Source organism: Triticum urartu, chromosome 2, assembly GCF_003073215.2.
Source record: "Triticum urartu cultivar G1812 chromosome 2, Tu2.1, whole genome shotgun sequence".
Classification (NCBI taxonomy): Eukaryota; Viridiplantae; Streptophyta; class Magnoliopsida; order Poales; family Poaceae; genus Triticum; species Triticum urartu.
In genome coordinates this window covers 28,354,924-28,380,352 of record NC_053023.1, presented here as the reverse complement: position 1 = coordinate 28,380,352, position 25,429 = coordinate 28,354,924, and the positions used below count along the sequence as shown (strand labels likewise).

Below are 25,429 nucleotides of genomic sequence, written 5' to 3'. Positions count from 1 at the left end.
ATAATTTAAATTTTAAAATTTATTGAAATATAAAGCGGTCTCATTTCAAAGGTCCCATCGTCAAAAACACAAATATGAAAATGGGTCATAAATTATACTTTTGGTTCAAAATATAAAATAGATTCAAACTCGGAAATAAAATGAAAAAGCATGGGATGGTGGAGCATAGGTGGAACAGTGCGCTTGCATGTGGTGAGAGAAAGATCTACCTACTGTGAGCAGTATAAATGCATGGCATCGGATCTCCAAGCAAAACCAACGCGCATGCATGCACGGTGGGAGGTGAGCTTTTCTCCGCGGGCGTGCCCATGCCAAATCAACCCCTATGGTTTTCAGAGTGGGTTCATGCAATTCAACCATGGCTAACAGATTGAAATTCTCGGCATCATTTATTTTCCTTTTGAGAATATGCCCTTTCAGCTTTTTTTTCACGGGTGTTGCATTTCTGTACCAATGCAAGTCCAGAACTATGAGCCCAACCCTAGGCTCCATATTGTCATGAAGTCTAGCCAGGTCTAAACCCGACTAGCTCCGGACAAGCACAACTCAAATTTGAAATGTGTAGGTGATAGGTTAGGAGAAGAGGATGGAGGATAAGAAGCGGGTCACGTCTATAATAGTAGCCAACTCCTAATGTCCGAGGAAAGTGGCCAAACCCCTAGGTGTAGCCACTCGTCTCCCCCATCTACCTCACCATGCGCGACAGGTTGTAGCCTCCACCACAAGCTATTCACCCTAGATCTCTTTGATGAAGCACAAGGGTACCACTTCCCATCGTCAGAAGGTTGTCGGACCAGCCAGTCTTTGGAGCGCCTAACTGACAAGCACGAGTGTGCCACACACTCACTCAAGATCGGGATGAGGAGAAGCATTGCCGCAACCATCTAGAGAAACCACACAAGTTCTCTCCAGGAGCAAGGATGATGGGAAAGAAGTGGCAACATTTGGTTGGTTTGGGCGTCACCGAAGTTACTCCAGGGAGCAACATGGTGGTTGAGATGGGAATGGTTGAAATATTGGTTACTGCAAAGTGCAAACTCTATCCAAAATTGGCAGAAAGTTGCAAAAACAGCCCAAACTTTCGGATGGCTAGGCAAAATGATTCCCAAGATATTCACAAACCTATACCAAATTGCTGAAAGTTTTATAATTTCATTTAAAGATCAAACTTTCTAAAAAAACAGGTGAGGCGTAATAATAATTGAGATTGAAATGAGTTGAGAAACTCCCATAATCAATGATGTGTGGGTTGTCTGTCAACTTTGACTTCCCATGTTGCTACGATACCCAAAATATACATGTTTTTGTTATGTGTAAAGTATATTCCAAAACATATTATCATGTTCATCGGTTGAAATACATGTATATCTAGACGATGCAGCCATTTTTATACCCAAAATATCAAATTTCACACGTTGCTACGTTAAAAAATCCACCAAGAAAAGGAATAGCCAACTTATCTTTGAAATGGGAGAAAACAAAGGTAACTTATGAAGTGACTCGGTCATGAAAGTTGTGAGTTATGACTCTAGCACGGGGAAAATAGAGGTGGCAAGCACAACGAATGCAAACACCTATTCGGGGTATATAACAGTAGGAGAAATCCTCTTTTATGACAATGATTGAAGTTTGAATTCACACTATTTCTGTTATCTTTCAAATGTCATGCCAACAAATAGTTAGCCTACACAGGTTTAGAAGTACTAGCAGGCTTACATGTGGTTGCGCCTCTCATGTCAAGGGATTCACTTGCAAGCAAATAATCATGAACGCATCTTGAAAACAAAAATCATCAGCAACATCTAGCAGAACCAGAGTAGTAGAAGAATTTTAGAATACATATATATTATGGAAAAATGAATTGAGAGATTCAAAGGAAGTAACAAACATCTCACTGATTACTCCCAATGATAAATATATCTTCTTATTACATTGAGGATGAAACTTCCCTCAAAAGAGTAAAGGAAGCATCAAAATTCATTTGATGATAAATTATCTAGTAGATGAAGTAAAGAAAATAAGCCTTATATTTGGGATAACTTAGCATAATCAAGGGTTCTCTTTCCATCTCGTTTGCTTGACAAATAAATTCTTGCATACTCTTCTACTCTGATTGTCTTGTATAACACCTTCTCCTCGGTACTGCCCAAAACTGGTGAAATTATTCCATCGTACTTTGGAACTTGAAATGCTGATATAGATAGTCGCTCCTTCTTGGCATTTATGGTGACCCTGTGCTCAATGCTCTTATACTTCCCATTTGTCATAATCTGTAACCAATGATGAATTTTAGTTAAATAAAATACCAAATTCCTCCCTTATACAAGGTGAAAATTGTTTGAAACTAGTGTAATATGTTCATACTGTTTATGAAACATCTCCCACTACACTACTCAATTATCACTCAGGTCAATAAAACACTCCCAACTCAAAATTGTTTGTGTTTCATTTGTAATGCAAAATTAGGTTTAACACCATACCTCAAGAAAGTCACCCACATTTACCAATAATGCATCACCCCGTGGTTTTACTGGGATCCATGCACAATGCCTTCTAATTTGTAGGCCTTGAACTGAATTCACTTCTAGCAGGATAGTGAGAAAAGATCCATCAGAATGCGGTGAGAAGCCTAAAACCTTTTCGGGAGTGGTTGTGCATGGAGGGTAGTAGTTCATTCTCAGAAATTGGCCCACATGCTTGTCTTCCATTAATTCGGGATCAACATCTATTGTTTTGGCAATAAAGGTGGCAAGAGAATGAGTGAATTTCATCAACTCGGAAGAGTACTCTTCGATAGAATTCCTGGGATTAAAACAAGAATAATGTATTTGTTACTGTTAGATATTGGTACAAATTAAAATTCTTACGAACTTTTAGTGACCACACTTGGCATTCATTTTTTTAGGGGATATCATTTGCTAGTGTAAAGTATAAATAGAACGTTCAAAGCACATTATATTGTTTGTTTAGCCATTGGCATACTTGTACTTTGTTGGGCGCACAATGAACACTTACAAATCAATTGATAGATATTTATACAAAATATTACCCTGTAAAAGTAGTTCATTTTATTTTGTAGAAAAGTTTGATGTCATATTTCAGTAAATTGCTCAACATATATGTTTGATCAAGAAATTATTGAATTCAACTGAATGTCCCACTCACAAACATGCAAATTATGGCAATGAAAGCACCATGTCCGCTTCATTTAAAACGTGGCATGTTCTTTCTTAACCAAATGATTACGTGTGACTAACTAGAATCTTTAAGAATCCAACTTTGATTCAACTCTCGTGACGGCCATATTTAAATAATTTTCTTAATTTAATGCTTTGATCAGAAGGAAATAGTTTTAATGCGATATAGAAATAAGATGTTTCAAACACACAAATCTAACCTGAAATTAGGAGGCTGGTTTGGCCAGTAACTCATGTCACGGGCCTGAGGTGGCTGTGAAAAAAGGCCAAACATGTCTGACCAGTCTAGCTTTTGATCATCCGAGAGAACAAATGATTGACCATAACCTTGAAGGTCTCCTACTCGTTGCGCATATGTATTCTTAACTTCAAGGGGGAGTTGAAAGAACTTCTGAATGTCGTGCTTCATACCCGTGATGACCTCAACTGGTATTCCATGATTTACAACCTATAGATTGTAGAGGTTAGATAAGTAGTCTTGCTGTACATATGGAATTCTGTTTTTAGCAATGGAATGGTTGCATCTAGAAATAAATCTCTAGAAAATTAAGTACACTGTTCAAATTAGAAAAGTTTAATAAATCCACAAACTGTCAAACACAATCAAAGTTGTGTGACCACTAAAATGATGGCGATTTCATGCATGTGACAGCTCCATAAGCATAACAGAGAAACAAAAAAAAACTTAAGATAATAAAAATAAAAAATATAGAAAAACTAAAGGGAAGGAAGTCCGAAAATTATAAAAATAAAGACAATAGAATATCTAAAATATGGTAAGTAATATAATTAAAAATCTAAATATTATAAGTTATTGATAATAATAGAAAATTGTAATATTGAAAATTCTAAAGATGGAAATAAATAAAACACCCGAAGAATTCAATAAATCTCTCCTTGTAACTTTTTGTGCGAGATCTCCTAGTAATTCAATAAATTACTCTCCTGGTAATTTATGAACAGTCATAGCTATCACCATATTTTAGTTGTTCAGTACTGTTACTGCATTATTTGTGAGTTATGTTGATTCCCATTTTGGGGGATATTGATGTGACTTTACCTTCTAAAAATTCTGAAACACTTTAACATTGTCTAATTCCTTGTTTTATATTTTCTACCTTCTTTCATTTTGGACCAACTTATTTTATTTTTCTTAAATTATTTACTATTTATACTTATGTAACTTTCCTTGATGACACAACGAAACCATTAGCAGCTATAATATTTTCTCCAAAAAAGAAGACATACTAAAAAATTTAGACTGCTTGGTTAATCCGAGAGGTTGCTTTACAATATATATAAAGTAGGGGAAACCCTTTGTCGTCGAATACGAGACCGCACCTGGAAGAAGCCCCAGTCCTCACAGGCAAATCTGAGCTTGGCGGCCTCGGCTTCCACGGACTCGGCGTCCAGGAGCTTGGCGAGGTCGATCACCGGAACCTCATCGGAGTGCTCGGCGAGAACCGTGTCCCCGTCGACGCCCGGCTGGATGTACCGTTGGATGGTGTCGGCCGTCAGCTCGGCGGCCGACCCCGCCAGAGCCTGGACGTTCCTGACAGGGAGCGACGTTCCAGACTGCGACCATCTGCCCTCGCTGGCGCTGCTGCCACCACTCCTCGTCTCCACCTCCATGATCACTAGCAAGTTACTTCTCTGCCACACGTCTACACTGCACACTCTACTCCAGTTACTCTGCCTGCTTATCTGACCAGGCATTGAGCCGTCCAGGCTATTTATAGTACTATAAGATTGTTAGTTCTCGCAACTTGCTGACTAAAAGTTTTTCCTGGATCAAGCTGAATGATTCCTCGATCGGCTCTTCCGAGGTCCTCTGATCCATGCAGTTGGACGCACCGATCCATGCTGAAGCATGGCCGGCGGCTAACGGCCGAATTTTGCGGGGATAGAATACTTTTGCACCCCACATGCATGACATCATCAGTGTCCCCTCCAACTGTAAACCGGCCTAGTTTATAGTGTTTCAGACGAACGCATTCGGAGCATACGCGCACAAGCAGGGGCGTGCCCATGCCGATGCAACGAGCAATGCTACATCAACGGACTGGTTACGGGATTTTATGGGGCTGGGAATACGTAGCAGTTTTTAGTTGGCCCACTCCTGAAAATCAGGGGGCGGAGGGTTAGTATTATGGGATAGGTCCGTACTATTTTCTCCGTAATCATCCGTTGATGTAGCATTTTTGCGATGCAACCCCTGTGGAGTGGGTTCATGCAATTCAATCACGGTTAACAGATTGGACTTCTCGGCATCATTTTTTTTATTTTGAGAATCAGTCCTCTCAGCACTTTTTTTTTACGAGTGCTGATTTTCTGTACCAATGCGACTCGCCGCCAGACTATATTTGGCCCATTTGCGAGACGGGAGTATGTCTCGCCTTCAGCTATCCCACTAATAGGCCAGCCTAGCTTGTGGTTTTTTTACGTGCACCGGAAAATATCGTTCTTCTTTTGCGCACTGTTTTTTTTTGTTTGGTGCGCGCACTGGTTTTATTCTATTCTTTTATTTTTTTTATTTTTTCAGTTTTGTTTTTTCTGCAAGGGTTCTCTATTTTTATTTTATCCTTTTTTCATTTCTCTTCTCTCCTCTCTATGGTCTTTACCTGTTTTCTTTGGTTTCTTATATTTATGTTAATTTAAAAATGCATGTCAACTTTTCAATACATGTTGTTATGCATACACGCATAATATAGTTTTAAATACACATTGAATGTTTTTCAGAAACATGTTTGGAACATTCCCATAGAATGAATATTTTACCTTTTAAATAAACATTGAATATATTTTTGAATGGTATGGAATATTTTTTTAAAATTTCATGAACATTTTTCTATATTGTAAAAACTTTTTATAAATGTCACAAACATTGTTTTGAAACACATCAATTTTTTTATAAATGTCATGAATTGTTTTTTTAATGGTGTAAAACATTTACAGTGTATAAATAATTTTTAAATGTGACGAAAATTTATGAATAGTCCAAAACAAATTGGCGGGGGGGGGGGGGGGGGGGGGGGTACCAATTTTGTCATTAGTTTTGTCATATTACTCAGTTGTGCCACTGGAAATTTTAACTACTCAAAGATGTCACCATTTTATTTAGTTGTGTTAAAAATGACCCTCTGCAATGTTACTGTCCAGTCAAAAGCCATTGACTGAGGTGAAGTGACCAAAATATCCCTGGACCCCACTTGTCAGCATCCTCTCTATAGCTCATTGTAACCTATGAGTGCTAGTTTTCAGCACACATAAAATAAAATTAGAAGGAAAAATAGCTTTGCACGCGGGTGATCGAATCCCTGTGTGTTGTTATTTTTTTTTCTAATTTAGTTCTCTGGGTGCTGACAACTAGAGCCCACGGGTTATAAGGGAGCGCTAACAAGTGGGGTACAAGCATATTTCGATCACTCAACCGGGTCAATGGCATTTTGACCGAATGCTAACGGTGATGAGTGGCCTTTAAGCGCATACGCTTAACGGAAGAATGGCATTCTTGAGTAGTTTAACCTTCTAGTGGCAAAATTGACTAGTGTGACAAAACTAGTGGCAAAACTTATAAAAATCCCTTTTTCTAAACCATGCAAACATTTTTTTTACTTTGTATAAACAATTATTTACATGGCTTAGAATTATGTATACATAAAAGATACTATTGTGTATACATAAGTATTTTGTACATTTCATGAACATTTTCCAATGCGATATGAATAGTCTGAAAAAAACTACTAAGTTTAAAAAATATGCGCCTCCAATTAAAAAGTGTTCATAATGTAAATATTGTTCAGCAGTTTTCAAAAAAAAAATTGTGCACTACAAAAACATGTTTGTGACCTTCTACAAATATTTTTATGACATTTATAAAAAATTCAGTAAAATAAAAAAGTTCGCATTATTCGTGAAAATATCCATACCTTTAAGTTTGTCATGACATAAGGTTTATGTGATTTTAAACAAATACTTTAATACCTCACTATAAATTTTCATGCAATTCTAAAAATACTTTGTGTAATTTTCCGAACATGTTCATGTGATATAAATAAATTTTGATGACATTCAAAATATTCATAACACAAACAAATATCCGCACATTTCAGAAAAACATTTCTGCATTTTTGAAAATAAATCAACGTGTGTATAAAATGTTCACCGTGTATTTTAAGAAATGATCTATGTGCATTTGAAAAATCTAAACACGCATTCAGATAAGTGTTAACATGTAATAAAAATGTTAAACATATATCTAAAAAATGTTCAACCTGTATATAAAAAAATGTTCAGCGTGTATTCAAAAAATAGGTATGTATTGAAATAGAAAAATAAAAAATCCAAAAAAAGAAAAGGGAAAAGAAAAAATGAAATGGAATAGATATAATAAAATAAAACCAACGAAAAAGTAGATAAAACCCTGAAGAAAAAACAGTCGAACATTCCCAAAATCGAGGGAAATGTTTATAAAACCACTGCGACCCTACCCGAACCAATGCTATTGAGCTGACCCATCAGAACGAGCTCTATAGGTGAGTCGCGCTTCTATCTCGCATTAAGCGAGACATAGCACCACGCTTTTTCTTTGTCTTCTGCCGATGCATACATGGGAAATCACACTCGCTTATTTGCTTGCTGCTTCCAATCGTACATAAAGAAAACAAAATGCGATCGTTGACTCCTGACTACGAAAACGAATAGCCTGAGGGAAAAAAAATCAGCTAACAAGTTTTGTTGACAAATTTAGAAAATGATTGTCTTTTTTTTGTCGGAATAGGACATGTGTTGTTGCAAAAGAATATGTTTGCTAATTTATTTATTTTTACAGAATTTAAAAGGCAATCAAGATATTTTTAAAATATCTCATGAATAAAGTTTAGAAAATCACAAATAAAATATAAAATGGAAAAATAATAAAAAGGAATAAAAAGCTAGACACAAAACCTGAAGAAAAAGAAAGGGAGGATAAACGACAAAACCATAAAAGTGTCAAAGAGATCAATTGGAAAAAAAGTAAAGTCAAAAGAAAAACAACTGACATGTTAGAAAACCGGTAGAGAAAAATGTATGATACTAAATTGCATGAAAATTGGAAGAAAAATAGCCCAGTGTGAGGCAAAGTAAAGATAATTGGGGCAAGGCTCAAACGATGTCGTGGTGTGCCATTTTTACCACAAAAAACTACTATTCTTCATATAAGCGAAGAATGGAAAATTCGTATCGATGCGTGAATTCGGTAATCCCTATTTGACCATGTGGCATTAAACTATCCTTGTAACTCACATCCCCACACACAACTTCGATCCGTCCAGTTCAAATTTTCATCCATTTTCTTTCCCTTTTTTCTTGTTTGCTTATTGTGTTGTATTTCTCTTAAATTATTATTTTTTAGCTTCCTTTCGATCTTTTTACTTTTCCTTGAATTAAGTTTTTGTTTTTACTTAATTTTAGACTGGGACATTCTTTTTATACTATATGAATATACATTCATACACATGTGAAGATATTTTCTAATGAAATATATAAACTTTTTTATAAAACAATATGTTTTTGTATACACAATTATTTTTCAAATACACAGTGAACATTTTGTTTCACCTAAATATCTTTTTCTCATCTAGTACATGAATATACATTTTTGTAATGTACAATTCTTTTTTTTCATGTGCGTAATGTACAGTTCTCTCTTTCTTGAAACTTCCTTTTGACAATACTTTTAACCTATTAAGAAAAAAAATTATAAAAATAAAAAAGGCATGGACTTTAGTGGACTGAGCCATGGGCCGGTCGGTCCATGTACAGTCTCTCTAGGCATCACGTTGATAATTTGACGGAGCGAGCCGACATCAAGCAACGGAGTTTGGGCAGCTAAAGAGCTATCATACATGAAAGATGAAACCATAGACTATAGTAGTTCTTTTATTATCTGTAAAAATTTCCACGAGTTAGGAGACTCGCAAAGTGAAGCATACTTTACGGTTACGGGTGGGCTGCCATGTTTCCCCGATGATCTTTTGTTCATTCCTATAAACATTGTGACGGGTTAAATAAAGCTTCACGAGATTGACTAAAAAATAATTAACAGAGCAAGCATCAAATAAAAGTATTGTGTTCGCTCAAAAAGAAGTCGCCGCCTCCAACGTAGCCAGTCGCCGCCTCCCCAAAACTAGGGTTCTTTGCCTCCCATCGGCGCCGGCACCGGTCCATCCCGTCTCCGGTGGCCTTAGGGCCATGGAGGCGGAGTGGATCTCGGCCCTTGCCGATGGGAGCGCTCCGCTTTCATATCTTTTTTCAAGCTTTGTTAGGGTTTGTGTCCTGCTCAGGACGGCAAGACGGCGGCGGCTCCCTGAAGATGGAATAAAGGTCTCCCCGTCTAGTCCCCGTTCCGGTGATGTGTGTAGCATCATCGGTGGGCGTGTGGAGGTGTGTCTCCGGCGGATCTGTCTTTGGTGGATTTGCTCGGATCTGTTCGTTGTTCGTCTTCGTTCGTGTGTCTTCAGGTTGGATCCTTTTGATCTACATTCTTCATCTGCGGCGGTTGCTGTTCTGGTGCGTTGGTTTCATGGGGCCTTAGCACGACGACTTCCCGACTGTCTACTACAACAATGTTTGCCCGGCTCTGGCGAGGGAGGGGCGATGACAGCGGCGCGCCTTCGGCTCGCTTCAGTGCTTGTAGTCGTCGCTAGGTGGTCTACGGTTCTGGATGTAATTTTTATTATTTCTAGTGTCCATTGTACTACTATGATTAAAGATGAATAGATTGAAAGTTTTTCCGGAAAAAAAAAAGTCTCACTGTGTATCCAGCCATCCGACCTCAAGACATGTAGCTGTTTCGTGGGGTTGGCTTGGGTGAAAGTGTGTGAGTGTTTTTTCTTCCTTTTTCTTCATACAGGTCAAATTTTTTCGCCTCATTCATTAATTAAGAGAAAACAAAGTTTGTTACATAGTCCCAAATTACAAGTTGTTACTCTCTGGGCATAGTTGTCCCCAAATTTTTCACACCTGCGACCATCCAAGGTAAAGCTTCATTCTTTTTTGTTCTCTCTTGCTAACACAACTTCTTTTTACGGGTACTTGCTAACACAAGTATGTATTGCTATTTCGACCCGTCACAAAACTGTTTTTTTTAGGATCTTTTGCCTCTCAATTATAACTCTATGGTTTTTTTAAACACCTCTCCATAGAGTGCTTAAATAAAATGTTATTACAACCGTTCATAACAGCAAGTGTCACACACAACTATTAAAAAGAAGACCGTCCGATCTACTATCAAAAGTGAACTTAGCAATCCCCTCACCAAAAAAAAAGCAATCTCATGCGTCGCTACATTGGCCTTCCTATTAATTGTAGACAACTTGAAGTTGTTCAGACACTTGATGATGCCAAACACTTCCTTCTTGAGGTCAACGAGCGTCGATCTGTCAAACTTTCTTTTGCAAGGAAAGAAGACACAAATGCACAATCAGTTTCAAGATAATTGGAATGTTAACTTTTTAGCCCCGCAAAAAAACTAGTGTCAAAAACGTCCTTATATTATGGGACAGAGGGAGTACTTGTTACAAAAAAAATGAATTCTCTCATGACTTTCGGAAAGATTAGAGTATATGGTCGAATTGGTCATGGGCTAACCACCGCTAGCTAATATTTTTGTGCTCCAAAAGGCGGGACTAAAAATTAGGAACGTGCAAAAGTTTCTGTTTCTTTATCTCCAAAGGCGACGCGTTAGTCGCGGCGCTGAGCTTTACAGCGAGAGATACAGTTTGAAATATTTTTTCCAATCTTCCATGCAGTGAGTAATACACATCTATAGCATGCATATGTATCCAAAATTAAGGTTAGTAGAAGGTCGATCGTGCTTCTTATTTACACCCACATTCGTAGAGGGATAAACCTCAAATACAAAACTTGCAAGAACGTTTGCTACCTAGAACCCTAGCTACATGTGTCATGAGAAAACACGAGGAGCGAAGAGCGAAAAGAAACATCGTCGTCGATCTGTCTCAGAACCCTGGGACGAGCATGGTGGAGAACCAGATGACGAGGTCGTCGGCCAGGGCGCCCTCGCCGGCGTGCTTGGCCGCGGCTTGCCTGCCGTTGCCGTCGGCGACGTACACCCGGCAGAGCGGGCACGTCCGCTTGCAGAGCGCGAGCCACCGGTCGACGCAGTCCCGGTGGAAGGCGTGCTCGCACGGGAGCCGCCTGGTGGCCTCGCCGGCGCGGATCCTCGAGAGGCAGACGCAGCACTCCTCGCCGGCCGCCGGATGCTTCGCCGCCTCCTCCGACGACGGCGTCTTGATGCAGAGCATCTTGGAGATGTAGGAGAGGAGGTAGCTCATGATGCCAGAGTGAGATCGATCGAGCTGGTGTGGTGTTGGGTAGAGGAGGGCATATGTAATGGGGTCTTAGGTCGGGGGTCAGGTGGGCTGCTGCGGACGCTTTGTTGGTGAAGGTGGTTGCTACGCTACTTGCCACTGTCCGAGTGTGTTGGGAGATCCCCGTTGGAGAGGGTGCACCTACACTACACTTCAACTTTATTTTCTTTAGCGCCACCAAACCCTGGATAAAGCAAGTGATTTTGCACACACACAAGACATGGACGGACGGACGGAGGTTCGTACGTTCGTTCGCGGCCGGGAGCATGTCGCTCTCAGGGGAGAAAAGCAATGTAGGAATCAAGAAATGCGCAACATTAGGGTTTTTTGTGTTGCAGGGACAAGCATTAGTTGATGTGTCCATTTCCATTGCAGGGCCCGCATATTTTTTTCCTTGACATAAAGTTGACACCGATATCGCCTGATAACACAAGGCAATGTTCGTGTACATGAGTCAAAACAAGTAGCACACCAATGTACAGCACCAACATACGACCGCGTCCCCTAGTACTAAACCAAAGCATAACCACCTCAAAACGGGCTTTTTTTTGTGAAACTCCCATAGAGCAAGTATAATAAAGTGGGTGATCCTTGTTCCTTTTCTTTGACTTGTACTATTACATTTCTTTCCCAAAAGTCCTATTCTGATCCCGAGCTCAAATGCATCTTGATGAACAGTAAAATCAAAGAAACAGTAAAAAAAATCAAAACATTCTGAATTTTTTTGTGGTAAGCTTTGAAAAATGTTTTGTATGCTCAACAAATTTCAGCATGAAATGACATTCGTGGAAGTCGTGGCAAAAAAACAAAATCAGTACTCCAAAACGTTTTCGAAACAAGCATTTTTGGAGTATCAATTTTATTTTAGTTTTGCCACGACTTTCACGAATGTCATTTCGTTCTGAATTTTTGCAAGCGTACAAAACATTTGCCAAAGTTTACCATAAAAAAATCAGAATTATTTGAATTATTTTACTATTTTTTCTATTTTACTGTTTATCAAGGTGCATTTGAGCTCAGGAGCAGATACTATTACATTGTAAATATACCTTGTCTTTTAAATGCATGATTCATTATAACAATATAAAGAACAGAGGCACCAAATAAAGCTTAGGGCATCTCTAACAAATCCCTAAAAGCTCGGCCGCCTGTTATTTTCCAACAGATTTACGGTACGCGCAAAAAACCGACCTGTTAGTTTCCCATATGAAAGTTGAAATTATGTCGCATGTGTTTAACAGATTTATTCTTTCTCGTCGTCTGTAGTATCCCATAAACGAAATTTGCAGTCCCATGGTTTGCGAAATATGCTAGAGATGCTCTTAGCTAGATGTGTTATAGTTGACTTAATCAAATTTTAAAACAAAGGAAAATATCCACACGAATCTTCGCGTAAAATCAATGACATAGGACTTCGATGTGCAATACTTAGGGAACATTTAGATGTGCTTTAGCAAAACTATTTTTTTAAATGCACAATTTTAGGGCATTACACACCCAAAAATATACCAATCCATATCTTTAGCGTGTTATTATGTACTTGAGCAAAAATATAATAAGTAACTCTTGCCCGACAAGCCAGAAATACGACGCCTTCAATAGGAGCTAAACCACTAAGGGATAAACCACTGTAATTTCTCTAATAACTTGCTCTATGGTTTGACATGACCATGCTGTTACCATTCTGAACACATTCCCCACCACTGCGTACTTGCGATAGTCAATGCAACTATGATGTGTGTTCTTAAGTTTATTGAAGAACATGACGTTCATATAAGGGTTAAAGTATCTAGCGCTCCCAGGCCTAGGGTGCTCCCGGTGCTCCGATGCGAAAAACATTTTTTAAAATGTTCAAAAAATTCTGAAAAAAATGCAGCACATCGACGGAACATCGATGTCTCTTGTCACAAAATTTCAAATCAAAATTCGAAACATTACTCGAGATACAAAAATGACAAATTTGACATCAATGTGATAATGGGCCAAAACTAAAGCCCAACTTATGTTATGTACACAAATTTGTCATTTTTGTATCTCAAGCAATGTTTCGAATTTTGATTTGAAATTTTGTGACAAGAGACATTGATGTTCCATCGATGTGCTGCATTTTTTCAGAATTTTTTGAACATTCTAAAAATGTTTTTCGGACATTTGGAGCACCGGGAGCACCCCAAGCCTGGGAGCACTAGATATTTTCCCTCATATAAGGATAGGGCAAATAAAACAGACCCCATTGAAAAAAGTGCAGATAAAGCTATTCAGATGTATAGACCAAATGATAATGATATCAAGCATTGATGACACACAATAAGAGATATACAGGACTCTGGAACGATACATGTACAATGGCCAATATGACAAAGCATTGAAAAACTTGTGTAGTGACCGCTGTTGTTTAATTGAAGTCAAAAATTGATTATTGCTAAATACACAGGCTACAGTGGCCAGCCGGCATTGTTGATTCTAGTTCAGAAGACCAAGATTATTCGCCTTATCCCCTCCTTCTGTGCTGGTGAGCCATCTTCTCGGCGTGGGCCTTCCTGTCAGCGTGGGCCTTCCTATCAGCGTACATTGGAAGGCTACTGATCTCATTCATCTCGCCCAGGAGCTTGTCTTCAGTAATGTTATCCGTGATGCTCCTCATCACCTGTCCATATGTATCACAATGGAAATTGTCAGATGGTATGGTGATTATGTTTCTCATTCTCTTCATGTCTGCACAGAAGGAGATGGGAGTCAAATTGCACGGTAGATTCTATGGCTCTATGGCATGCAAAGAATAGCGATGGTCTGCAATAGGAAGAAGGTAAAATGCAATGGCAATAAATGTATTAAATTGGAGAGCTCAAAATTTATCAACCATCACAAATCAACATCATTTGACTACTATTAAACATTACGAATTGTGTACCTGATTGCAAATTGACAACCTAACCATGAACCGACCATGAAAGATTAACTCAGCACAGAAAATGTACGTTTTGATTAATTTAGTGATCACATGATTCTCATGAATGCAAAATCACAATCTGTCAGTCAGGATGTAGCCTGCAACAGTCAGGACTGGGTATGGTCAATCTGATCTCCGTCCCATAATCGTGTTGAATTATGAAGACAATGTACTACTCCCTCCGTCCCATAATATAAGATCATTTTGCAAGCTAAAACAGCTTACAAAACGATCTTATTATGGGACGGAGGGAGTACAAAACCATGATTAATGTGCAAAACGGGGCCTGTAGCCTGCGCCACTCGTCCAATCTCTCTATACTGTGGATCACCAAGATACTGAACTTTGTAGGTGTGCATAACATGTACTGAACGACCTGGATATTGACACTAGTTTTCAGCATGATTTGGTTCAGGAAATCAAGCATGGCCATAGAGAGGGAGGGAGGCAGGGAGGAAGGGAAGTGCCTTTCTGTAAGTATTGATATCATTAGGAGTTGATTTATCTGCTCGGATTCGCATGCAGAACCAGCAGTCCTCCTGTTTATTCCAAGAGCACTCAACAATTTTCCCTGATATTGAAGATGGATCTACATCATCTGCAGAAGCTCCAGCATAAAACCCACATTTAGACCAAAATGAAATCACATTACAGCAAAATTGTCTGCTTCAAGAATTGAGACATGATGCCTCAAGAAAAAACTGTAGTGGCAGATTCTATTTGAAGACAACATCATACAAGAGCCATAGTTGAAGACTTAAAGTTACCAGGTATGTCAAGATTTTGAAACACTTAATCAATGTATTACAAATATAGTAACGCTGCACGATTGTGCTAGGGAACGGTTGAAAAAGGTATTACAAAAACATCCTTACCAGGAAATACCACCCGGGTACCATCCATAAGTTTCTTTTTGCCTCTCTCGTACAGAAAAATAAGCTGGCGGTTTTCACTACCGGTCTGCAGCATTTAGAAATTAGAACGATGATAAATTGGAAACAAAACTCAGCAGGACACATCCACATGAACAGATTCCACACCAAAAGTAGTTCTGTTTTAATATTTAACATTCAAGAGTATGACAAGCACACAAACCTCAAACAAAAAGTCAACTGAATTCATCTCTGGGTACTTCCATTTTAGCAGACCTTCGTGTGTACGATTCACGTATGGATCATCCCAGCCCTATATTGAGAATAACAGAAACACTTAACATATGAAGAAAATGGAAGGGGAAAAAGCATCGTTAAGCATATAACTTGAAATGCATGAAGAAATACATGGACTGATAAATAACAGCTGCATGGAGGCAGCTTTAGCTAGGTTTTCTCAAGTGACACAAAAGTTCATTTTAGCCAATATGTCACTAGTGACTCATCAAAAAGTCAAACATAGTCTTGTTATGAAAATCAGGGCTGGGGCGGGGTATGCCCTTGAATTAACTGCAGCTATTTTCAGTGCACAACTGTTCCTAACTGCATGTCATTAGCATGCTTTAGGGCAAGATTTATATGGATGATAAAGGATGATTGCTCTCAGTAGAGATCGAGTCCTTTGTTACTTACTCCCTCCGTTCCGAATTACTTGTCGCAGGTAGGGATGTATCTAGATGTATTTTAGTTCTAGATACATTCATTTCTGCGACGAGTAATTTGGAACGGAGGGAGTACATGTCACCGAAACATTGTTATTACTATGCAGGAAGTTAAACTTGGAACATGACCACTTCTAGAACCAGTCCAGCGATAAGAGCCGGACGGCCAGACATACGCGCGGATACAGGTATTCCGCAGCATCCCATATTTTCTCAATCGAAAAAGAAGGGGAAACAAATTGGGATAAGGCAGATACAGTGTGGACACAGTGGGGACTCAGAACCAGCCTCCAGCGACCGCGCTGGCGCCGCCTAGACTCGACGACGCCGCTGCCGCCTGGACTCGCTTCTCTAGTTGCCGGCTCGCCGCCGCCGTTTCCCCCAAGCCCAGCTCTCCCCCTGACAAAGAACATCCAGGCAGAGAGGAAGATGGCAAGGCATCTAAGGACGAGGAAGACGCTATGGGCAGGGAGAAAGATGGGGAATGTAGCCGCCAGTGAGGAAGAAGATACAGGCGGCGGCGCGGTCTTTTCATCTGCTCTCAGGCGGCTGGAAGAAAAGAGAACGGTTGGAGGAGCTGACTAGTCTAGGGTTTTCAGAAGCTGGGTCTTATATGGGCTCTGAGTGGAGAGCTACATGAGCCTGAGTGGAGGGTTCGTATGGACTGCCCAAAGACTTTTACCAATAGAAATGAGGCAATATATATCCAGTCTACTAACAAAAAAGTTTATCATCTAAAAATTATCATTAATTATTATATGCTGTTTATTCTTTGAAGTACCTATATACCCTGCCATATCCCTGAATGGCTGTTTTTGGAGAAGTATCCCGTGTCCCCGTACTCCTATCCCCGTGTCCGTAACTAACCCCGTATCGGTGCTTCTTAAGTACTACAAAATTGTTCTTAATTTACAATTTCTACATTCCAATTTCCATGGACGTAGACCATCACGTATCAAAGCAAGAAACGACAAGACCACCCTACCTGAAATATAAGCCCATCAGATTCATGTGAAAGCGCTGGAATAAACTCCTTGAGTAATTTCTTCACCGTGGAAAGCAGCCAAAAATCCTTTCTCCTTACCTGATAAAAACCAAATATCAGAGAACTGTTTATGGTTATCCACTGAAAATCGTACTACAATGAAATAAACAAAATAATCCATCCAGATTTAGGTACCGAAAAAAGTTCCAGGTCATATCTATATGATGGATTGCCTTTCAGACCAGTTTCAAACTGCTTTCTCTCATAGATGCGTGGACGAATAATTTCATCCTCAAGTAGCTTCCACCTGTCAGAAAAGGGCAACTGCATCCGAAGATTAAATAAAATGCGGTCACTACAGTGCAGAGTAATGCAAATGCTTAAACTTCAGAATCATCATATATTCATATATCTACGTAGATTAAAAATTTACAAACAAAATATTGCATCAGTGATTATCCAGAAATTAAGAGCTTACTTCAATCAATCAAAATAATATAGCTATATTCTTATCAATCACTTCTGATTAACTTGTAGTGCATTATACTGTATTATTATCTCAACAACAATGATTTCCTGTGAAAGGTCAATGAGATCTCTGGTACTCATGCCACAACCCCAAAATAGATGAAATACCCACACAAAAATAAGGTGTATAGACGTCATCAATTGGGAAGGTGATAAAATGGCAACTTAAGTTAATGATAACAGATTTGAAGTTTCTACCTTGACTTTGGAGGAGAAATTAATCGCCATTAGATCATACGCTAAGTACCTCCGCTTCAATCCACCACCTGGTATGGTGTCTACAACCATTTCTCCATCGATCAATGTAAAGTTGTGGAAACCCTTGAGTTAGGAAAACAGAGGTAAAGTAAAATTCTGCAATATAATGAAAGAAAAACATGCACTACGCCTGTTATCCAAACCAAAAGTGAGGTCTTACATCATTAACATTCCTAATAGGAAAACGCATCTGAACTCTTCTAAAGCAGAAGTTCCGGTCTATTAAGAAACAGCCATCCCGCATTATAAGCATCATGTATCGTGTTCCATCAGCTTTCCATGTAGCATAATAATATCTTTGCCTCAGAAGTTGCAGGTTCTCACTTGAAATTGAGACACAAAAGAACACGAGTTAGAGTAAGGGCCAAAAGGCCAAAACAGAAGCAAGAACACTATAACAGCTATTATTTCTTAAAGGGTGAGACTCTTGTATTATTTTTCTAATTAAAGAATGATTGCTTCCGTTGAACCTAGCTGAAACTAGTTGATGGCGGACCAACCTTTTCTTTTATTATAATTACATCGACACGCGTAACATTTTTCTTCTCCATTTTTCACTTTCAAGCAAAAAAAAAATACAAATACGGCAAACTAGTTGGCCGTAACAGTATAGAGTGGAACGGCAGAAGGCAATTGTAAGACCTAACGTTCAGTGCTTAGGGAGGGTATTACATTAAGCATGCATGGTGTATGTATGTATTTCGATGACATAGGCACTCTCTTGAATGCTGCCACATACGCTATATAAGGATGTGCACCAAAAATGGCAACATTATTAAACATTAAACGCGCAGTAGAATGCATCAACATGCAGTAGAATGCATCAACTATACCACAAGAGGAATACTCTTCGCCATGGAAAAAGTACCAGTCGGAGCAGCAAAAGGAGGTGGCTAGGCATTAAGATTGGTTTTTAGGAATGCACGGCACAAAAGGATGAAGCAACATGACCTTGGACCAGGAGGAGGAACTTAAGTAGGGTGTCATCTCATCAACTCACCATTGGGTTGTTAGGCGACAGAGAGCGGTGGATATGAGATAAGATAGCAAGAACACAAAATGGAGAGCAAGAGGAACTGATGAGAAAGGTAGGGAGTTTATGCAAGTTTTACCCAAGGAAATGAGGCTATAGTACTGGACTATCCATACTCCAGTTCCAGTAAAAGGTTGGACTTGGTTCCTGATTCTAATTATGTTTATCCTTTCCTCTAGCTTCATTCACCTGTTTTTTGTTCAACAAAGCCTTGGAGGCTTATAAATTAGAGCTATATGGTCAAACGATACTTGCATGTGCCATACTTAGGATTTGCATGCCCTAGATGGAATGCGCTCTGTGTAGAATTACATTCTCTTTCTCTACTATCTATTTGGCACATCAACCATTCTTGACTGCAGAAAATTGCCTCAAACAATGCTTCTGTCATCAAATTATAGCCAGTCAACTAATCCCGATTCCCGAATCAAATTTGACAGATGAGAGGTAAGAGACAGAGATACATCTAAACAGAAGATACATCTCAAGGAGCAAAATGAACATCAAGGTTATTCCAGACATAAATGTTGTTCTCTGAACCTTAAAAAGACAAAGGGCGTCAATCGACATGTTTACTTATATAAATAGTACACAGAAGGGTGTAATTGGGTTATTCAATATGAGGTGAGTACTGACTATTATTGCTTGACAAATCGAACAAACAGCATCTGCATTGGGTTAGAGTCATGTAACCATATTATTCCATCAAAGAAAAATAACCACTGCATGCTAAAGCAAATTCTACAGCTATCACCTAGACATATTTCTTCCTTATATGGCAGCCATCTGTAGCTTTACTCATAAGAATTATTCCAGGGGCAAACATGCAACTCCCTTACTTAGTATATAATATAATGTTACTATATGCACAAGGCATATTGCCTATTGGCTTCTACAAAGTGCAAAGAAATATAAGTGACCACAACAAAGTACAACAAATTTATGTAAAATGCCTCCGACGCATGCATGATTGCATACATAATAAGAAGCTAATGCCTTAACTTGGGGTATATGCTTGCCCTTAATTGTGTGCTCATCTCCAGTACGACATGATTTAGCATATAGTGGGGATATTTGGTAGGAAACTCCCTAAGAGAACATGCATTTGTACAGCAAGACCACTTTGCACAAACAGCATCTAAATTGGATTAAGTGATACCTGTTGAGGGAAACTGGATGAGATCCTGGAAATTGAGCATTAGCTCTACCCTGGAAAGCAAAGGGTAGCAGAACACTGTAAGAAGCTTGCTTTTGTGGGCACAATGATTATACAGGGACAGTGTGGTAAGTTCAAAATAAAGGGATGGCTACAGTTAAAATAAAAAGATACGAAAGAAAACAAGACAGTGAAACACAATGGATATGCACATAAAAACAAACTTCAGTGAAATGATCTCCAACACCAGCAGAAGAAGTTTTCATTGTTACACCTATTCATCGAAGCTACAGCCACTAATAAATTAAAAATGGATGTTCATAGATTCTTCTGTGTCAAACTTCAAAAATTACTTGATACGAGACGAGTTAACCATCTGTGTTTGCAACAAGTTAACTGAATTCAGATTTTGATCAAATAAGATTCTTGAAACCATAGTACCATAGTAATCAAAATAGAGCGTAACTTTGTAAACTGGTTTGAGAAAATGAAAGTAGTGATCGTATAATCAACATAGCTATGAGTACATACATAGTGGCACAGTGACAAGCCCAAACTACGCAAATGGAAGTGCTGATAACATTTTTCTGTCAGCATACAGCAAAGGGAACTACGTCATTAACAATTTTAGGGGTGGGGATGACTGGGTATGTGAAAGATGTGACTAAGAGCAAAAGACAGGTTTAAAACTTACATTTGGTACAAAATCAAGCAACTTGAAACATATGCCACGCAAGATATCTTGCTGGTCAAAAGGTACAGCATCCCCTAAGACATCATCATTAGTAATGGCCTTGTCATCTACGGGATCCTACAATAAGCAGGAATATTTTGACAAACATTAGCAATATAAGAAAATGTTGTACGGAACTATTGATATTTGAGTAGAACCCTGGACCTATCTAGTAAAAAGGATAACAGATTCACAAGGAAACAACATATGAGATGGCATGTAGGTGTTATCCAAATTCAATGTGACCCATGCAAACTTTGTAAGCTTCCAAAAACATCCTAAAATACTGTTTCATTGGCTAATAAATGTGTTAGTGATTGGTGGATGTAGGGGGAAATGTATTATTTTGCTTGGCTAAACATTTCCGTAATATTTCATGTCATAGACAACAGTACATGAAAGGACCTTACTTCTCCAAAGTACAATCAAAATCCCTTAAAATGTTGCTGGCATATAGAAAATATCTAACCAGCGGTTTTGACCATGTTCTAAATTTTGCATGCAAAGTTCACAGGAATACAAATGCTAGTTTACACCTTACACTACATGCGTCCCATATGCAATTATTCTTTTAGAACAAATTTATTAGCTGTAGATTGTCAAATCATCTTATAATGTTGACCTGAGTAGCAATAACACAGAATTGTCCAAACATGTACTGGAATTAACACCTACTGGTGATGGTGCAGGCTCGCCATTGTCGTCATCGTCGTCCTGCTTAGCTTCACCATTCAAATCAAGATCAGAAGGCCTCTTCCATTCCGGTGTCGGTGGACATGTGATACTTTCAGGAATTTCATGATAAAATGTATACAGTGCTTGAATGTAGTCGGTTTTATATATTCCTGGAGGCCGTCTTTGAGCAAATATATTTAAAGCCTAGCAAACAAAAGATTTAGCCAAGGAAACAAAAGGAAATATTACAATAAATTACATTTGAAGCATAAGTTGTCTCACCTCAGTAACACTAGACAGTTGTGTGCGCATTAGGTAATGAACAATCATAAAGCCAGTACGGTTATGCCCATGAGTACAATGAACAAGTACGTATTTGGGATTTCTTGATGGCTTCTGGCGCTCATGAAACGCCAACACCTAAAATTTAGCATCGATCATCAGCTAATAAATTAGGTTAAAGGAAATTTAGCATAGATTGTTTAAAGAAAATTTGCTGCAATTAGGTTATCAATATTCTTGTCTATGTGTTCCAACTGGAGAGACTACAAGTGTACACACTGAGTGTAGCCCGAGAAAGTTGTTCCGGTATGAATACTCAAAATATATATAATAAAATAACTCATGGATCATCTTACATCATTGCAGTGATGCTCCAGTATTATTTCATGATTTTTTAGAACTTTTAAACCGTTAAAAACTTAACTAGTTCCCCTTACACGAGTGATAGCCACATTCTTGCCTAGGGAACACAACACAGCACTTACGAAATTTCACATACAGACAAGTATTTCTACAAACTACATAAAAAAGCCATCGATAAGTTCAGACGATATCTATATCTACTAGCATTTCTAAAATGCACGAGTTGGTTGGGATACTTTTGATTTGAGCCGTCCAAAAGACTAGGGGAGGATATATAACATGTCCACAACCATTGGGTGGGTAACTCTGAAATTAGATTAAAGTTTTTGGACGGCTCATATCAGAAGTATCCCAACCAACTCATGTATATTGGTATGGATATGGATATTGTACTTGCGGTCTTCCGAGTACAATGATCCAATGGATGTGTGGGCAAGAACTTTTGCTTACTGGTTCTTTATGAGATATTTCTTTAAAAAAATGAGTTCCATGTTTTTCTCTGAAGAAAATTCTGAACAATGTCTCTTGATTCAACATAATTACAATGATCAATATATATGGACTTATTTTCTTTTGTGCCTGTCATATGTTGCCATCTAATATCTACTAGCATTTCTAAACAAGGTTTCTGAACTACATGTTTTTTATAGTTTTCTTCCACATAACAATATGGAATGTAAGAAAGCATCCAAAAAATAAGACAATATACTTAATTACTTATAGATGTTAAGATAGCTAGTTTTTTTCATGTTTCGACTAAAGTCATGCTTTTCACGTGTGTGGTTACTAGTATTTTAACAATTGTGGATGGCTGAATGAAGAACAGCAGGTGCAAGCATACAATTGATCTGGTATCATTATTAATTTATTAGACTTCCACTATTTTATACTAACACATAGGCACTTAACCTAACTATCAAGTGCGACACATACGCAACATATGTTATGTAACAATTTGTGGATGGCTGAATGAAAAACAGCAGGTGCAAACATGCACTTGATCTGGTATCATTATTAATTTATTAGACTTCCGTTCTTTTATACTAACAACACATAGGCACTTAACCTAACTATCAAGTGTGACACATACGCAACATATGTTATGTACTCCCTCCGTTCCGAATTACTTGTCGCAGGTATGGATGTATCTAGATGTATTTTAGTTCTAGATACACCCATTTCCGCGACAAGTAATTTGGAACGGAGGGAGTAGCAACTACAGTATAGAGTACCATGTTCAAAACCTTGACAACAGGTGTTCACCATTTTTTTCCAGCAGTCCATTTCAATAACCAACAATTAAAAAAAATGCCCAGAAAATTAAAAGAAGATTTGAAGTTTACATATTCATGTCTAACCAAAAATACATCAAAAAGCATAGTGGCAAGGTCATCAAACTAGGAATATAGGTTACCTCATACACAAACGTGTTAACAGCTTCATTTTCTGGTACAGCATCTCTACCCCTGCAAGCAATCTGAAATGAACAGAAATGTCACAGCAATTATTTTTTTATTAATGCTGGAATATACATATTACTATGTAAACTGAGGTCTCACTCTCACCTTGACATGTTTAGTACCTTGCTTCGTCCACTCTGCTGGTGAATAGTACCGAGAGGTATTTGTCAAGTCAATCACCAAACCTATCTGATAAAATAGCAGGGGGGTATAGTTAATACAAGCAACAAGCTATAATGTGTTCCAAATTGATCAAATCAAGTACTCATTATGTATGTATAGCTCTCTTCAATAGCAAATAGCTAGAAGATAAGAAAAGAGACAATCAGCAGAAAGTATGTCAATTGAGAATTGAGATACTTCAAGCAACTGTTACAACTCCATGAGTACAAGTGTACTGTAAATTGCATTTATGATCTAATAAGTTTACCTTTACTGTGGCTAGAAAGACAGGCCTTTCAGCACAAATGATAAAAATAAATTCACCTCCAATTTTAAGAAACAAGAAAATCAATTTACCTCTGTTCAGTTATGATTGCAAATGCCAACTAACTAGTGGTAGCGGAATAGCATAGCAGTGGAGTCACAGGATCCTAAGAATTTGAGCAAAAGAATATCTTACAAAGAAACTGGCATAGAAGTCCAAAATATCACTAAAACGTCACTGCCAGAAGCTATTTAGCTCTTCACCCGTAAGGGACCATACAGAGTGCTTGGTATATTTTCTCTAGCTCCAGTACTTGCTAACTAGTCAATCAAGACATGCAAGCATGTCGATATTATCTTTGTTCCCTGCCATATACTATGCTCTTTTCAGAAGATCTATTTTTTGCTTCAACAAGTATTTCAAAACGTCCATACTTTAGATCACCTCCTCTAAGTGTGCTTGAGGAGTCGGCATATTTGAGAAACATGTTAGCGATCCCTCTGGCCTAATATAAGCCAGCTAATCATGGATCATAGCAAACCATCGTCTTTGAAGCCTTGTTATCAATAAAGTGAAAGTTTGTAACACAAATCAAACCAAATGAATATGGAACGGAGATATATAATTCACTCAAGCAATAGGTGACATGACCATCAGTGCATAAGTGGGGGAAGTAGCACAAACATCATACACTCATACAAGAGAACAGGCAGCAATAACGACAATCATGAGTACAAACAGAGCATGTATAAAGAAATGCATGTTATTCTGTGTCATAAAAGACTTCATTCAAATATGCATGCTTCAAAGTAGGGCCAGATAACAGGAAAAAAGCACAATATCCAGCCTATAACATAATAAGTAATGGAATGTGCATTAGCGTCATGTGAGTAGAAAACTGTACTTACGTCCCTGCCAGCCTTTCTTTGTTTATTAACAACTTGTTTGGAAGAATATCTTTTTCCAGGAGGAATCGACTCATTGAATGTTTCATCCAGCGGAACTTTAGACGGTATGATTTTGTCTATTGGTTGACCAGATGCAGGGCAATCCAACCAACCTGAAAATAAGGACAATGTCAGATGCAAGGGTGAAAAATATCAAAAATCTATTTTTTTAGGCTAAGCATAAGTACTTTTTGTGATTTAGGCCTCTTTTGGTTCATAGGATAGGATTATCGTAGGAATAGGAATCTTGTAGGAAATGAGATGACATGTATCTCAAATCCTATGAGTAGGAATAGGAAACAAGATGTCATTTGGTTGACATCAAAGGAATTTTTCCATTGAGTCTAGGCTCATTTTTATTTTCCTATGAAATGTGGAGGATAGGAACCAATCCTATGTAGGAATAGGAATCCATTCCTATGAACCAAAGGGCTCTAAAGGAAAAAATCCTATAAGAATCCTATCC

General features: G+C 38.4%; 3 protein-coding genes across 3 annotated transcripts; all 3 read right to left on the bottom strand.

Moving 5' to 3' along the window:
- Positions 1-1,943: 1,943 nt before the first annotated feature.
- LOC125540807 (2-oxoglutarate-dependent dioxygenase 11-like) lies at positions 1,944-4,878 on the bottom strand. Its single transcript, XM_048704361.1, has 4 exons — positions 4,539-4,878; positions 3,398-3,645; positions 2,481-2,802; positions 1,944-2,270 (listed from the first exon to the last, which is right to left on the bottom strand). The coding sequence occupies exons 1-4, from the start codon at positions 4,827-4,829 to the stop codon at positions 2,025-2,027; spliced, it is 1,107 nt and encodes a 368-aa protein (XP_048560318.1). The 5' UTR covers positions 4,830-4,878; the 3' UTR covers positions 1,944-2,024.
- Positions 4,879-11,035: 6,157 nt separating this feature from the next.
- On the bottom strand, positions 11,036-11,589 carry LOC125540806 (RING-H2 finger protein ATL66-like). Its single transcript, XM_048704360.1, has one exon. The coding sequence runs from the start codon at positions 11,534-11,536 to the stop codon at positions 11,201-11,203; it is 336 nt and encodes a 111-aa protein (XP_048560317.1). The 5' UTR covers positions 11,537-11,589; the 3' UTR covers positions 11,036-11,200.
- A 2,232-nt stretch (positions 11,590-13,821) lies between these two features.
- LOC125535356 (mRNA-capping enzyme-like) lies at positions 13,822-25,076 on the bottom strand (the record flags this gene model as incomplete). Its single annotated transcript, XM_048698410.1, is given in 15 exon segments — positions 13,822-14,219; positions 14,990-15,120; positions 15,398-15,482; positions 15,618-15,707; positions 17,102-17,200; positions 17,297-17,425; positions 17,828-17,950; positions 18,048-18,210; positions 20,080-20,129; positions 20,771-20,887; positions 21,485-21,688; positions 21,767-21,904; positions 23,544-23,606; positions 23,695-23,778; positions 24,925-25,076. Coding segments are annotated over 15 exon segments (1,784 nt in total), but the record flags the coding sequence as incomplete, so codon positions are not given.
- Positions 25,077-25,429: the final 353 nt, after the last annotated feature.